The 12944-nt window shown below is 43.4% G+C and overlaps 1 protein-coding gene across 2 annotated transcripts; it reads left to right on the top strand.

The window, feature by feature from the left end:
• Positions 1-3808: 3808 nt before the first annotated feature.
• On the top strand, positions 3809-11845 carry CBLN4 (cerebellin 4 precursor). 2 transcript variants are annotated; one of them, XM_003932602.4, is made up of 3 exons: positions 3809-5445; positions 8475-8591; positions 10528-11845. In XM_003932602.4, the coding sequence occupies exons 1-3, from the start codon at positions 5155-5157 to the stop codon at positions 10723-10725; spliced, it is 606 nt and encodes a 201-aa protein (XP_003932651.1). In that variant the 5' UTR covers positions 3809-5154; the 3' UTR covers positions 10726-11845. The 2 variants fall into 2 exon arrangements, with proteins under 2 accessions (XP_003932651.1, XP_074262786.1); XM_074406685.1 differs by lacking the exon at positions 8475-8591 and having other exon boundaries at positions 3952-5445.
• The last annotated feature ends 1099 nt before the right edge of the window (positions 11846-12944 follow it).

Genomic DNA, 12944 nt, shown 5'->3' with positions numbered 1-12944 from the left:
TACCTACTCTGTGCTAAATTCTGTGCTCCCAAAGCGTGAATAGTCTATGGGAAATACAACAAATAAATCAACTAAAAACATTATGATAAGTATAATGACAGGAACATGCTCACTGTATCATGGGATGCCAGAAAGGGGCATCAAAATATGTCAGTAGCCATGACATATTTTTGTGCCACGAGACTTTTTGTCTCACTGCTCACTGATGTCTTAGACATGTACCTTATTTGCCAATGTGGTAAGTGGAATAAACTATCTAGAGAAACTGTCCTGAAGAATTTTTAAATTCTAAAACCAATTGAAAAGTATGTTTTTTAACAGTATTCATCTATTTTTTCCCCCACAATACCATCCTCATACAAAACAACTCTGTCATTTGACTATCTCCAGAAGGAGCTATGAAGATTTACTCAACATGGCTCTGGAGCTTTCCAGACTACATAAGTTCTCACATAGTGGTTATTCACAGAGACTTTTTCTTCTTAAGCTACTTACTCTCCCTCAAAAAAGATCATTTGCTTAGGCTGGTAACTATTGTTATAAAGAGCAAAGTGTAATTAAGCAACTCAGTGGATCTTTGTCTGGGCATGATGCAAGCCTCACCTCTCTCTCTCTCTCTCTCTCTCTCTCTCTCTCTCTCTTTTTCTCTCTCTCTCTCTCTCCATTTTCCACCTTCTGCACAACTGACCTGCGGCTGTCTTGGCTACATGATGCATGGAGTCTGGTTTCATTCAACCATAGTGAGGCCCTTGGAGTTGAATACCTTGTGTGTGTCTGTCTTCGCCTTCTCAGAAACATTTTTCTTCACAATCAGAAAATAGCTCATAGATCCTTACTGTCTTGGGCTTGCTTGAAACTTCATTTCTCTAAAGGATAGTTGGACAAGCAGTCATTGAATTTACTGACCTCAGAAGTATTGCTTTCCTATGCAAGGATAGTTTAGATTCTAATTTACTTTAAAGTTAAGCCTGGCTGCAGAGAACTGAAATGCATTTCTACCTCATCTCTAAAGGTCTAGCAGAAAAAAAATCCTAGGCATCAAATACAATATGAGAATCTCAGAAAAGGAAAATATTTAGGTCACAGCTAGGTCTTCTAATAGTGTATTTTCAATTGGAAAAATACGAGAAAAAGAAAAAGAAAAAAGAAACAGATTTGTGCTGTGGTTGGAGAGAAACTTAAACTTGATCTTGTTTGTTTTCTCCCGAGGTTGCTGGGGCTGGAGTAGGGGGTGAGGAGCAGGTGATGCCTCCTTTCCCAAAATGTTGGAAAAGCATTTCCTACAGGCAGGAGATTGGATTTGTTAGTCTTTTGGCAAGAGATCCGTGGCCTTTTGTGGTATGGTTTCTGGGACAATGTTCTAATGAGGATTCTGGATGACAGGGAGCAGTTATGTTACTAAAACTAGCTCAAGGGAATTGAGTTTTTATTTCAAAGATATAGGAGGATGCCAAGAAACACAAGGTTAGGAGAAAATGTTTCTAGACCTCTTGTGAGTAAGAGTTCAGAACTGGCAATTGATTCACTGTTCACTCCCTCTACCTCTCAGAAGTGCTGATGCCCCAGAATTGGCTTCTTTCTACAAGTGTGGTCAGTCCTCTGGTTTAATCCAATACGTCTTATACTTCAGCTTGCAGGTAACTCCTAGGTGCCCATGTCAGTCTGGGAAACTAAAAACCTTGTCTCTGCAGCATCTAGTGCTTACTGAAAACTATCTCGATGTCTCATTAAGATTGCAGAGAGAAAATCAGGCAGCCCCAAGTTATCTGGCCAAGTTGGGCCATATAAATCTTGGACATCTGGTAGCAAATACATTGATGGTCCTAGAATCCAGGGACAATCCGTGTTTAATCAACTGTTGTGAGAAAAAGAGTCAGGACCTTCTGATTCACAACATCAGATAACTTCTTTTAGCAGGGGTCCACAGAAAATGCTGTGTTCCTCATCTTCAGAACACTTTGAATAACAGAACATCCTTTAGTAAGGAACCAGGACTGAGTCTCCCCAATTACTGAGGAGACTTCGAATTTAAATTTTACTGACAGAGACTCATTTAAAGCAGTTTATACCATAATGTGAATGATAATTACCTTCTATCGGGAAGCATTCAGTTATTTCTCAATCAATTACTGAGTCTTTACTTGATCACTATGCTAGATTTGGGGACTAAAAATGAATACTTTTGGTGAGAGAAGGAAAAAGTTTCTTTAAATCTCAGTTCTTGCTGGCAGGAAATGCCGGGAGAAGAAAAGGATGTAGAGAGAATATATTGGAATTGGCGAAGAAGATAGTTTATTTCCTATTTAACATTTCAGCAGAGGTTTTTGTTTGTTTTTTGTTTTTTTTTGTTTTGTTTTGTTTTGTTTTGGTTTTTTTGGTCAAACTTCTCCCAGCCTGAAATTAAACAACGGAAGTCCTAGTTATTGAACAGCTGTCCCAGACAAGGAAGGCAGATTGCTTACTTCTACAGGAAGCAAAAGGACCTAAATTCAACTCAGCACCCGCCCTCAGAAGACAGCATCGAATGAGAAGAAATTGCTGCTGCGATCCAGGCAGACATCCTTGAAAGCTAGAAGGGAGTACAAAGTGCACAGACTGATCAGGTGAAGATTGTGCTGGGCTTAGGGTGGGGTACCAAGGCTGGGTAAATGGTGGTCATCTTTAGAAGGCACCAACTGGCCTTGTTTGGTTGTAGCTTAGATAGGTGACATCCCACATTGTAACAAATAGCATGGCACTAGCACCTGCCAGTCAGAACTGATACTGGCCTGTAGTCCCAGCTACTGGGAAGGCTGAGGTAGTAGAATTGCTTGAGCCCAGTAGTTTGAATCCAACCTGGGCAATATACGGAGACCACACCCTACCACAAATAAAATAATAAAGTCAAAAGACCTGATAATGTCCCCACTGGAGCAGCATCTGAAGGTCCCTATGGCACCAAGTATCAACACTTTAGTTGAGAGATTATAGGGAGGTGAAGGTCAGGGGATTCCTATTAGGGTCTCCAATTTTAACAGCTGGAGCTGGTGCTTATAGCTCAATACCTGGCCCTTCTGAAGGAAGGGAAAATGGCTGGAGACAAGGTCCAGCTTGTGTTGTGGAGGGCTGGAATGCCATGCTCATGAGCTCATGGGGGTACCCTTCACTTAGGAAGGAATGGGAGCTATCCATCCCAATGACCTCTCTCAACAAACATCCCTTCCATTCATAACTAGCCAATGCAATTTTAGGAGTTCCGAATGCCTAGAGGGGATACTGTTTTGATTAACGATATACCATACGGTGTCTGCCCTCTGGCAGCTGAAAGTCTAGAAGGAATTGGGGAAGGAGCGCCGTGACCCCAAAGCATCACAGGACTGGAAAGCTGGCGGGGTGAGAGTGGGGAGGACCTCAGTTAATGCCGCCCTACCCCCTCATAGAGGATTAGTGACTCGGCCAAGTTCACGCAGCTGGGCCCAGCCAGAAACAAACCCCCCTTCCCCGTGGTGGCTGTGGAAGAGGAAGGGAACTCTTGCAAATCAGAGGCCAAGGTGGCAATGGAGTGGCACAGGGGTGAGCGACGCATCCGAAGGGGAGAAAAACGTAATCCCAGGAACAGGGTTGTCTTTATTATTATTATTATTATTGCTGTTAGCACGGGTTCGGAGGACTTTTTCTTGCTGAGTTAACTCCCTCCCTCACTCATTTTTTTGGCCTTGCCTGGGGAGGATTCGCGGTGTGGGGGAAGGCGCACCCCTGCGGCTTCTGAGGCTCATCTTCCCGGAGCGGAAGGAAGGAATCAGGCGCCTCCTCGCAGACGCCCCCAGGGGCTCCCGTCCGCCCTGAGGCTCCCCTGAGTTCGCCAGGCCCCAGGGCTCTGTGGGGCGGGCTCCCGGCCAGGCGCGGTCGGGACGCCCGCGGGTCTCCAGGTTCCGGGCAGCGCGCAGCGCGGGTTCGCGGCGGCTCATCCATCTTCGCGACCCGGCCTGGCAGCGCCGCGCTCCGCTCGGAGGACACTCGGTTGCAGAGTCCCGCGGGGGGAGGGACGAGGGGACCCTCAGCCCCGTCCTCGGACCCAGATTGAGCAGGGGAGAGTGGGAGCTGAGCTGGGGCCGGCGCAGGGCCCGGGGCTCCTCTCTGGGCACAAACCCTTTAGGACACGCTCTCTCAGGGGCTGAGTGGCCTCGAGCCTTGCCAATCAGCAGTTCCGTGCACCCCGCTTGCTCTGGGGTGCGTCAAATGTCAGCAGAGAGCTGCTCAGATGGGGTCACCAGACGCCTTCTCCTCCCTTTCCTGGAGCCCGCGGGTTGCGCAATAAACCAACCCCAGCCGGACGCTGCGCTCCTATAAATAGAGCGCGTGTGCCCGCTTCGCGTTCTCCGGGCTGCGCGAGGAACGAGAAAGTTGTGCGCAGGGACCGGGGGAGGGAGGCTGGGCAGGAGAGAACCCCGCCGGACCAGCCGCCCTGCACGCTGCGCCCTGCGCCCTGGAACTGATCCCGCGAACCTGCGCTTTCGGAGCCCGGGACCCGGCTAGCTGCTGCCTACCTCCCTACCTCTGGGTGACACCAGGTTTGAGGGAATTTTGGACCAAGCAAAAGTGGGAGTCACTGGCATCCTGGCCATGAACACAGCCTCGCGTTCTTCTCAGCCTGGGAAACACCTTCTGCCTCCGTAACTCGTCCCTGCCGCAAGCCAGACAGGACTGGCACCCGCTCCGCTGGGCACCTGCCACGCTTGTGGCTTCCCTTTGAGTCCCTTTTTCTGTTCCTGCTCCGTGGTTTACCTGGTGGTGCTTGAGTTTGGGGTGATAATTTATTATTATTATTATTTGCTTTGAGGTGTGAATGTGAGGCTTTGGTGACTTTTCGATGTCTAGGAACAAGGGTGGGCACAAGGGCCCTAGGCAGGGCTGATTCTTGGGCAGAGGAGGGTAGGATCAGGGGTTCTGCATGAGCTCCTTAAAGGACAAAGGTAACAGAGCCAGCGAGAGAGCTCGAGGGGAGGCTCTGACTTCAAGCCACAGAATTGGTGGAAGTGTGCGCGCCGCCGGCGTCGTTCCTGCAGCGCTGTCGACCTAGCCGCTGGCATCTCCCCGAGCACCGGGATCCCGGGGTAGGAGGCGACGCGGGCGAGCACCAGCGCCAGCCGGCTGCGGCTGCCCACGCGGCTCACCATGGGCTCCGGGCGCCGGGCGCTGTCCGCGGTGCCGGCCGTGCTGCTAGTCCTCACGCTGCCGGGATTGCCCGTCTGGGCGCAGAACGACACGGAGCCCATCGTGCTGGAGGGCAAGTGTCTGGTGGTGTGCGACTCGAACCCGGCCACAGACTCCAAGGGCTCCTCTTCCTCCCCGCTGGGGATATCGGTCCGGGCGGCCAACTCCAAGGTCGCCTTCTCGGCGGTGCGGAGCACCAACCACGAGCCATCCGAGATGAGCAACAAGACGCGCATCATTTACTTCGATCAGGTCAGACCCGGGGAGTCGCGGGCACTGAGGGGGCGGGCGGTCTCCAGGCACCTCAGCCCGAGGCTGCCTTCCCAGGCTAAACTGGTCCAATTGGGAAGTGGGGAATTCTGCAAGCATTCGCCTTCCCAAATACGCCTGGGTCTGAAACGTCTAACGTCTCTCTTCCTGCCCCTCTCACCAGCCCCGGCTCCCATTCCTTCCGGGCCCCTAAAAGAGCCTGCAGCGGCGGCGAGGGAGAGGTTGGGAGCCCAGAGGCGGGCAGCGGGAGCTCAGGGCAAGTTTGGAGCAACAGGTCGGCGGGAGCCGAAGGGAAGCTGGTCCCTGGACATCGAGACCTCTTGGCCAGATCTCGGTTCCCTGGCTCAGACTCTTCTACAGGTGCCGCTGAGGCTGCTCCCAGGGTACCTTTGTGGAACAGGTTAAATGTTTGATTTGTTTCTCCCAGGTAGAGAAGTTTCTCTCCAAAGAGAGCCCCGGGCCTCCACACTCTCTGCAGAGATCCGGCAGGTGGTCGCGGAGAGCGGGGGCAGGGCCAGGGGTCAGATCTTGCCCGCAGGTTCCGCTGCCAGCGACTCTATACGCGTGCCAGGCGCCGCTGCCACTGCCGCTGCCTCGGAGTAGGCAGCAAGCCCTTCTCTGGTACTTACAGAAAAGTTGCGGAGGAGGGAAGGAAAAGCAATTTGGCAACTGCGCCGAGCTCCCGTAGGGAAGAGCCTGAGAGCTGATTCTCCCTTTCCGGACTCCTGTCCTTTCAGAGAATTGCCAATAGCTGGGGAAAGACAGACTTTGAGGTTGAGGGCAGGGGAAGAACTGACGGAAGCTGTAGCTCCTTTGTAGCGACCTGGTGCTCTGTGTTTGGCATGAGGAGAAACCCCAGGATACCAGCTTACCTTTAGCAAGGGGTCTTAACGAAGAAAACTGTCTTGGGAGTTTTAATTTCATCCCCAGCAGTATCCAGAGTCTTTTTAATTCCAAGTTCACAGTTGTATGCAAAGCTACAATGTGCAGGGGGCACAGGTTAAGTGATGTTACAGCATGTGCCAGGGAAAGCATGAGGCGACATCTGTATTCCTTGCTTAATTTTTCCTAAGTAATGCACTCTCCAGCTGGCCAAAGACAGAAAATGCCTCTCTAGGGGCTAGGTATTTGATAGCCATAATTTTTAAAGAATTAAGTAGCCCCATTTGGGGTTTTGGTGCAATATTTTCCATCTCGATGGAAATAAAGTCTAGCACCACCCCTACTTTGTATTTCAACACATTAATTAAACGTTGGAATACTGTGGGCATTGCACTATCCTCTATACAGGGTGCTCTTTTCAATGACCTTTCCATCAATTAGAAGAGGAAAAGGGTTTGTTCTTCTATTCACTGAGCCCTGCATCTTAGAGAGCAGAAGACACGTTTAGTTATAAATCGTGATGTACCTGGATGCTCCAATTACAATGTAGAGTCAACATCCAGTTTTATGTGTAGCCAACACTAATCAGCCATTTTCATTATTGCTAATGAATTATGCTACTTGTTTCTGAATCAGGAAGTCACTACTAAGCACCTCAAATTATTTTAATTGTGCTTGAAAAAATGTCTTTGTAAAGCCTCTGTTGGGGATTGTTGCACAGCTGGTGACTTGTTGAAAGACCATCTATCATCAGGTTACAAAGAAAATCTGATGCTCACTTGGAAGAAGGTGAAATCTCAGACTGAAATTCCACACCTACATGTGTTTTAAGTTAAGTGTTGAGCCTGATGTATCTGCTTGACTGTCACTACATTCTGGTATGTTGCCCAGAGGTAATAGTACGTTTTAAGGGAATTATGCAAGAGCCTTGCAAGTGTGTTAATATTGGCAAGAATGCAGTGTTTGAAAGAGATAGTAGCAGACTGCCATTGAATTATGAGAAGCATATCTTGTTAGGGACTGCTTATTATTTTTGAATGCCACTTATAGGCATATTTCTTCGAAAGAAATGGCAGAAACCCTAGTTATTTTAACATCCATCCCCCATCCCAGTCTCTCTTTTTCATAGAAAGAGATTTACCCATGTGACATTGCAAATTTAGCTTAAGAGGTCACTTATTAAAATTTAGAGTTAATTTTATAATGAGTAGAACCAGGCTGAATATTTTGGAATACAAAATGCATCGTTGCTTTCTTGGGAAACAGTTTCTAATTTCACTTTTGAACATTGAACTTCAAATAAAGAGCAAGTGATTGATAGGAGGTTAATGGGCAGCCCTGGGAGGAACAGGGAAAGCCATCTATTTCATAGTTTATCCTTCCTTTTGCTCTCCTCTTTGGCAGCCCCCAAGGGCTGACTCACTACCACATTATTATAATTAAAGCCTAGCTGGCACAGGAATGAAAAAAACAATGGCCACAGATCTTAGGAGAGGGCTGGTGGTGGCTCAGAGAAGGGCCAGGCATTCAGATCACTCTGTGTACCAACTGTTCAGTGTCAAGGATTATGTCACACGGTGGAGGGGGTACCCATATCTCTGTGGTGTGTCCAGGGATGCTGCAGAGAGCTCACAAATGCTGATTGGCTGGCTTGGAAACGTCATCTCTGGACATTGCAATGGCTTGTAGAAGGTGGGAAGGTAAACACATGGCAGATGCCTTTTATCCGACTCTCAAGGTAAAGCTAATATTTATAAGCCCTCAAATGTTAGCTGGATGTTTCCAGAGCCATTGGGCCTTGCTGGAAATTGAGACACGAATACAAAGTAGTTACTTTATTTATTCTTATATCATTTAAAAGACAGAAGAACCTTTCAATATACAAGTCAATTTTCCAAATCAGTTAAGAGGAAAGAAATAGAACTAGATGCTTTATCTTCTATGATTTGTTAAGCTAGTTGCCAAGAATGAACGAACAAAAGAAAGAAAGAAAAAAAAAGAGGAAGGAAGGAATGAAGGGAGGAAGGAAAGAAGAGGAGAGGAAGAGAGAGAGAGAGAAAGAAAATTTACGTTAGTTGCAGAAGAAAATATTATAATAACTTATTGTTACTTATTATTTTTATTTATAGATCCTGGTGAATGTGGGTAATTTTTTCACATTGGAGTCTGTCTTTGTAGCACCAAGAAAAGGAATTTACAGTTTCAGTTTTCACGTGATTAAAGTCTACCAGAGCCAAACTATTCAGGTGTGTGTAACCCCTTCCATCCATACTCCCAACCAACTGTGCTTATCTGGAGTGGGTTATGTGTTTAGTTATTTATCCAAAGTTGTGTTTCCACAAGAGAAATAAACAGCTATCTTTGTCATTTATTTTAGAACACTTAATTTCTAGTTTTCTTCTTTTTAACACCCATTGAGACGTGACAAAAAGCATATAGAAAAATAAACAGTTGAAGTTATTACCTTAATAACAATAAAATATTTTAAAAAATCTGTGGTTTAATAAAAATTCAATGACACAAATCTATTTGCAAGATCATGCTTTCATTTACTGCATGTACAAAAATTATTTGAACTCACAGAAAAAAGCTTGTAGGACTAGTAGAGCTTTACAAGTGCATACTAAATAAAGAAAACAATCTTGCTATTTTTTTTTAAATTATGAGATACAGCTAACCAGTAAGAATAAGTCTATGAAGGAGCAACTATGCAACATACTTTTTAAAAAAGGTTGTTTTATGTGTATGCTTGAGTTTATCCTCAGTTACTCTGATGCTAGTGAATTCTTACCAACTGTAATTCCAGTGTTAACAATATATTTTGTGTTCTGCTTTCTAAGACAATGGGCTTGACCTTATGCTCAAAGGCAACTGTGGAGTAGTTCCTACAATATTCCAGTATGCTGATACCAAATGACACAAATACATGTGTATGGAATTCTGGGATAACCTTTTATCTTTTGCTCAGTATTTATATTATACATTATGTCAATGTGAATGATAGATTACACATTTATCTATTAGTATTTTCACATGTCCTACTGAATAGCTAATAGATCAGCCTCATAACTAATTTATTCCATGTAACTTTTAACCTAAAAAAATGTAGAAAACAAACTTACTTCCATGGAAAAGCTTTTGCCAACTTCCAATATTTAGAAATGTATGCAATGCTTAAAATAGTATAATCAAAATTGTAGTATAGAAAATAGTTAATACAATTTTGAGTTGATTCTAATTATCTATCACTGAAATCTCCAGTAGTAGTGCTGATTGTTATTTTTTTATTTTTATTTTTTTTTTCTCTGAGATAGGGTCTTGCTCTTTCACCAAAGCTGGAATGCAGTGGCACAACCATAGATCACTGCAACCTCAAACCCCTGGGTTCAAGCCATCCTCTTGCTTCAGCCTTTTGAGAAGCTAGGACTACAGGTGCATGTGACCAATCAGGCTAATTTTTAAATTTGTTGTTTTGTTTGTTTTAGAGATAGGGTCTGGCTATGTTGCCCAGGCTGGTCTTGAACTCCTAGCTTCAAGTGCTCCTCCTGCCTCTGTCTCCCAAAGGGTTGTAATTACAGGCATGGGTCACTATGCCTGGCTTGATGATTAATTTTTAATACTTGTTTCCTATCAGGGAAGACAGAAAAAGAAATAAACACACACACAGACACACATACATACACACTTCATTATTTCAAATGATTTTCAGTAATATGCATGTTGCAGCTGCACAAAAACCTGCAACGATGTTGGTAGGGTTGGATTGTGTCTGGGTTTCTCAGGTCAGTGGGCACAGGGTCTCTTTTATGAATGCACTGAGATGCCTCAAGCCTGCTTTATTTCCAAAAGATTATTGTTGGGTAGAAGAGGTAAGTAAAGCAGTAAGCTTAATTTATGTGCTGAAGGGAAGCTCGTTTTTGCATGGCTAGGTTGCTCCCCACAGATGTTATTCTTTTGTAGGAATTTAAGGATATTCCAATGAGGAAAAAAAATTAAAAAATCAGTTCAGCAGACATAAAAAGTATGGCCCCCACAATTGGCTAATTTGAAAGGAAAGGAATATATTTCCTGAATATCAGGTATTTTACTGGGTCTGTCATCTAAGACATTATTTATTCTCCCCGGTAGATGTTTTGGCTTTTAAAGAGAACTTTTCAGTTATTATTATTTATCTTCTTCTAGGTTAACCTGATGTTAAATGGAAAACCAGTAATATCTGCCTTTGCGGGGGACAAAGATGTTACTCGTGAAGCTGCCACTAATGGAGTCCTACTCTACCTAGATAAAGAGGATAAGGTTTACCTAAAACTGGAGAAAGGTAATTTGGTTGGAGGCTGGCAGTATTCCACATTTTCTGGCTTTTTGGTGTTCCCCCTATAGGATTCAATTTCTCCATGATGTCTATCCAGGTGAGGGATGACCCACTCCTGAGTTATTGGAAGATCATTTTTTCAACATTGGATTGATGTCTTTTATTGGTTTCTCATGGGTGGATATGGATTCTAAGGATTCTAGGCCTGTCTGAACCAATACAAAGTTTCACAGATTATTTGTGTGTGTGTGTTTCAGCATATTTGGATTGGGACTCTAAGCAGATAATACCTATGCTTAAATGTAACAGTCAAAAGCTGTCTGCAAGATTTATTCTGAATTTAATTTCCTGGGATTACTGAATTTGTTACAGATGTGGAATTTCATTTGTTTAGTTTCGAAGGACTGGCAACTGGGTCTAAGCATTAGAAAAGTCTAAAGTTCTGACTTCGATCAACAGTTAGTGTGATACTGCCAAAGAACTGTATACTGTGTTAATATATTGAGGATATTTGTTTTTATTCCTTTGGAATTAGTTTGTTTGGTTCTCGTAAAAAACTGGGACTTTTTTTTTTCAGTAACTGGCATTGTGTTTTCTCTAAAAAGAAGGTAATGAATGGCTTGCCCACAAATTTACCTTGACTATGATATCATCAACATGACTTCTCTCAAAAAAAGAATGCTTCATAGTTGTATTTTAATTATATATGTGAAAGAGTCATATTTTCCAAATTATATTTTCTAATAGGAAAAATAGATCATAAATCTGAAAAGGAAAAAGTTGCTTACCCGAAATCTAAGTGTTCAATCCCCAAGCCTCGGCAAAACAGCCCTGCTCCGAGGGAAACCTTATACTTTATTGCTCAACTGTAATTAACATGATTAATAATAACCACTTTATTAAAAACCTAAGGTTTTTTTTTTCTTTAGACATGACCACTTTGTTAACTGGTGGTGGGATGCTGTTATTTCTAATTATACCTATTTTTCAAGCCTTCCGTTGTATTTGAAGTATCATCTGGTTTTGCCTTAACTCTTTAAATTGTATATATTTATCTGTTTAGCTAATATTAAATTCAAATATTCCATATCTAAACTTAGTGCAATATCTTATTTTGTCTTTTGTATAGGTCATATGAATTCATAAAATTATTTATGTCTGTTATAGAATAAAGATTAATATATGTTAGTTGAATTGTTTTTTTCTTTCTGTTTTGGAAATATGTATTCTACGTTATTTATTTCCTCTGACTTTGTCTCTTCCTAACCCTTTCTTCCTTCTTCATTCCTTTTTTCTTTCTTTCTCCCTTCTTCCCTTCTGTCATCCTTTCATCCTCTCATTTCTTTTTTCCTGAAGTTTAAGAAAAGCTTTCTGAATTTTTAGGTAATGTCCTCTGAGCTGATATAGGAAATCTTTACTGTGTTTAATTTGTCCAAATGTAGGAATTGCAAGCTTGCCAAAGGAGAATCAATGAACTTAGTAAACTCTTCTTTCAGAAGGGCTGATTGTTTAAAAGTTAAGTTTAAAAGATCCCCTAAAATATTCATACATCTGCTCAGTGTATGAATGAGTGGTGATGAGTTTAAAGACCAATATTTTCATACTGAAGACTTTGAGGAAAAGTTCTGCCCTTTTTTCAACACTAAAAGACAAACAGAAAACCACAGGCCTCTTCTTAGGAGGAATTACTATTACACCTGCCTTGTTTGGAGATTTGGCTCAATTTCCTGGTCTTTAGTCCATAAAAACAATTTTTGGCGGGGTGGTATGGGGGGCTTTTATACCTAGTGGCAACAAGCAAGGTGTTACAGGAGACACATACAGGCATGTCTTCCAGTATAATTGTGTTAATTGCCAAGTCAAGCTATTTATGCATCACCAGGAAGCCTCTCCTCTTTCCCTGAAAAGAATTATCTGGAGATGCTGGCAACGGATGCTCAATGTTTTACTTGGCAAGTTGTCTTCTGCTGGCTTCGTGTCAAAAATCTTTCCTCCTTTGTGATTTTATAATGTAAAAAAAAAAAAAGGTACTGTGCAGAGAGAACAAATAAAAGGGGCATTTTCTAAATATGAGTGGAATTCTCTTTAAATGTACCTGCTCTAACATAGACTTCCACCTGGTTCTTTGTGTGCAGAATTTGTATGTATGCATTGCAACAGGTGAATCCTACTTGAATAAAGACAGTTGGCCTTCCATTTCCGCAGGTTCTGTATCTGAGATTCAACCAACTGAATATAAAAAATTTGGAAAAACTAAATAACAACAGTATAACAGTAAAAATAGCAC

This window comes from Saimiri boliviensis, chromosome 9, assembly GCF_048565385.1.
Source record: "Saimiri boliviensis isolate mSaiBol1 chromosome 9, mSaiBol1.pri, whole genome shotgun sequence".
In the NCBI taxonomy this organism is placed as follows: domain Eukaryota; kingdom Metazoa; phylum Chordata; class Mammalia; order Primates; family Cebidae; genus Saimiri; species Saimiri boliviensis.
This window is presented reverse-complemented; position numbering and strand designations above follow the sequence as displayed.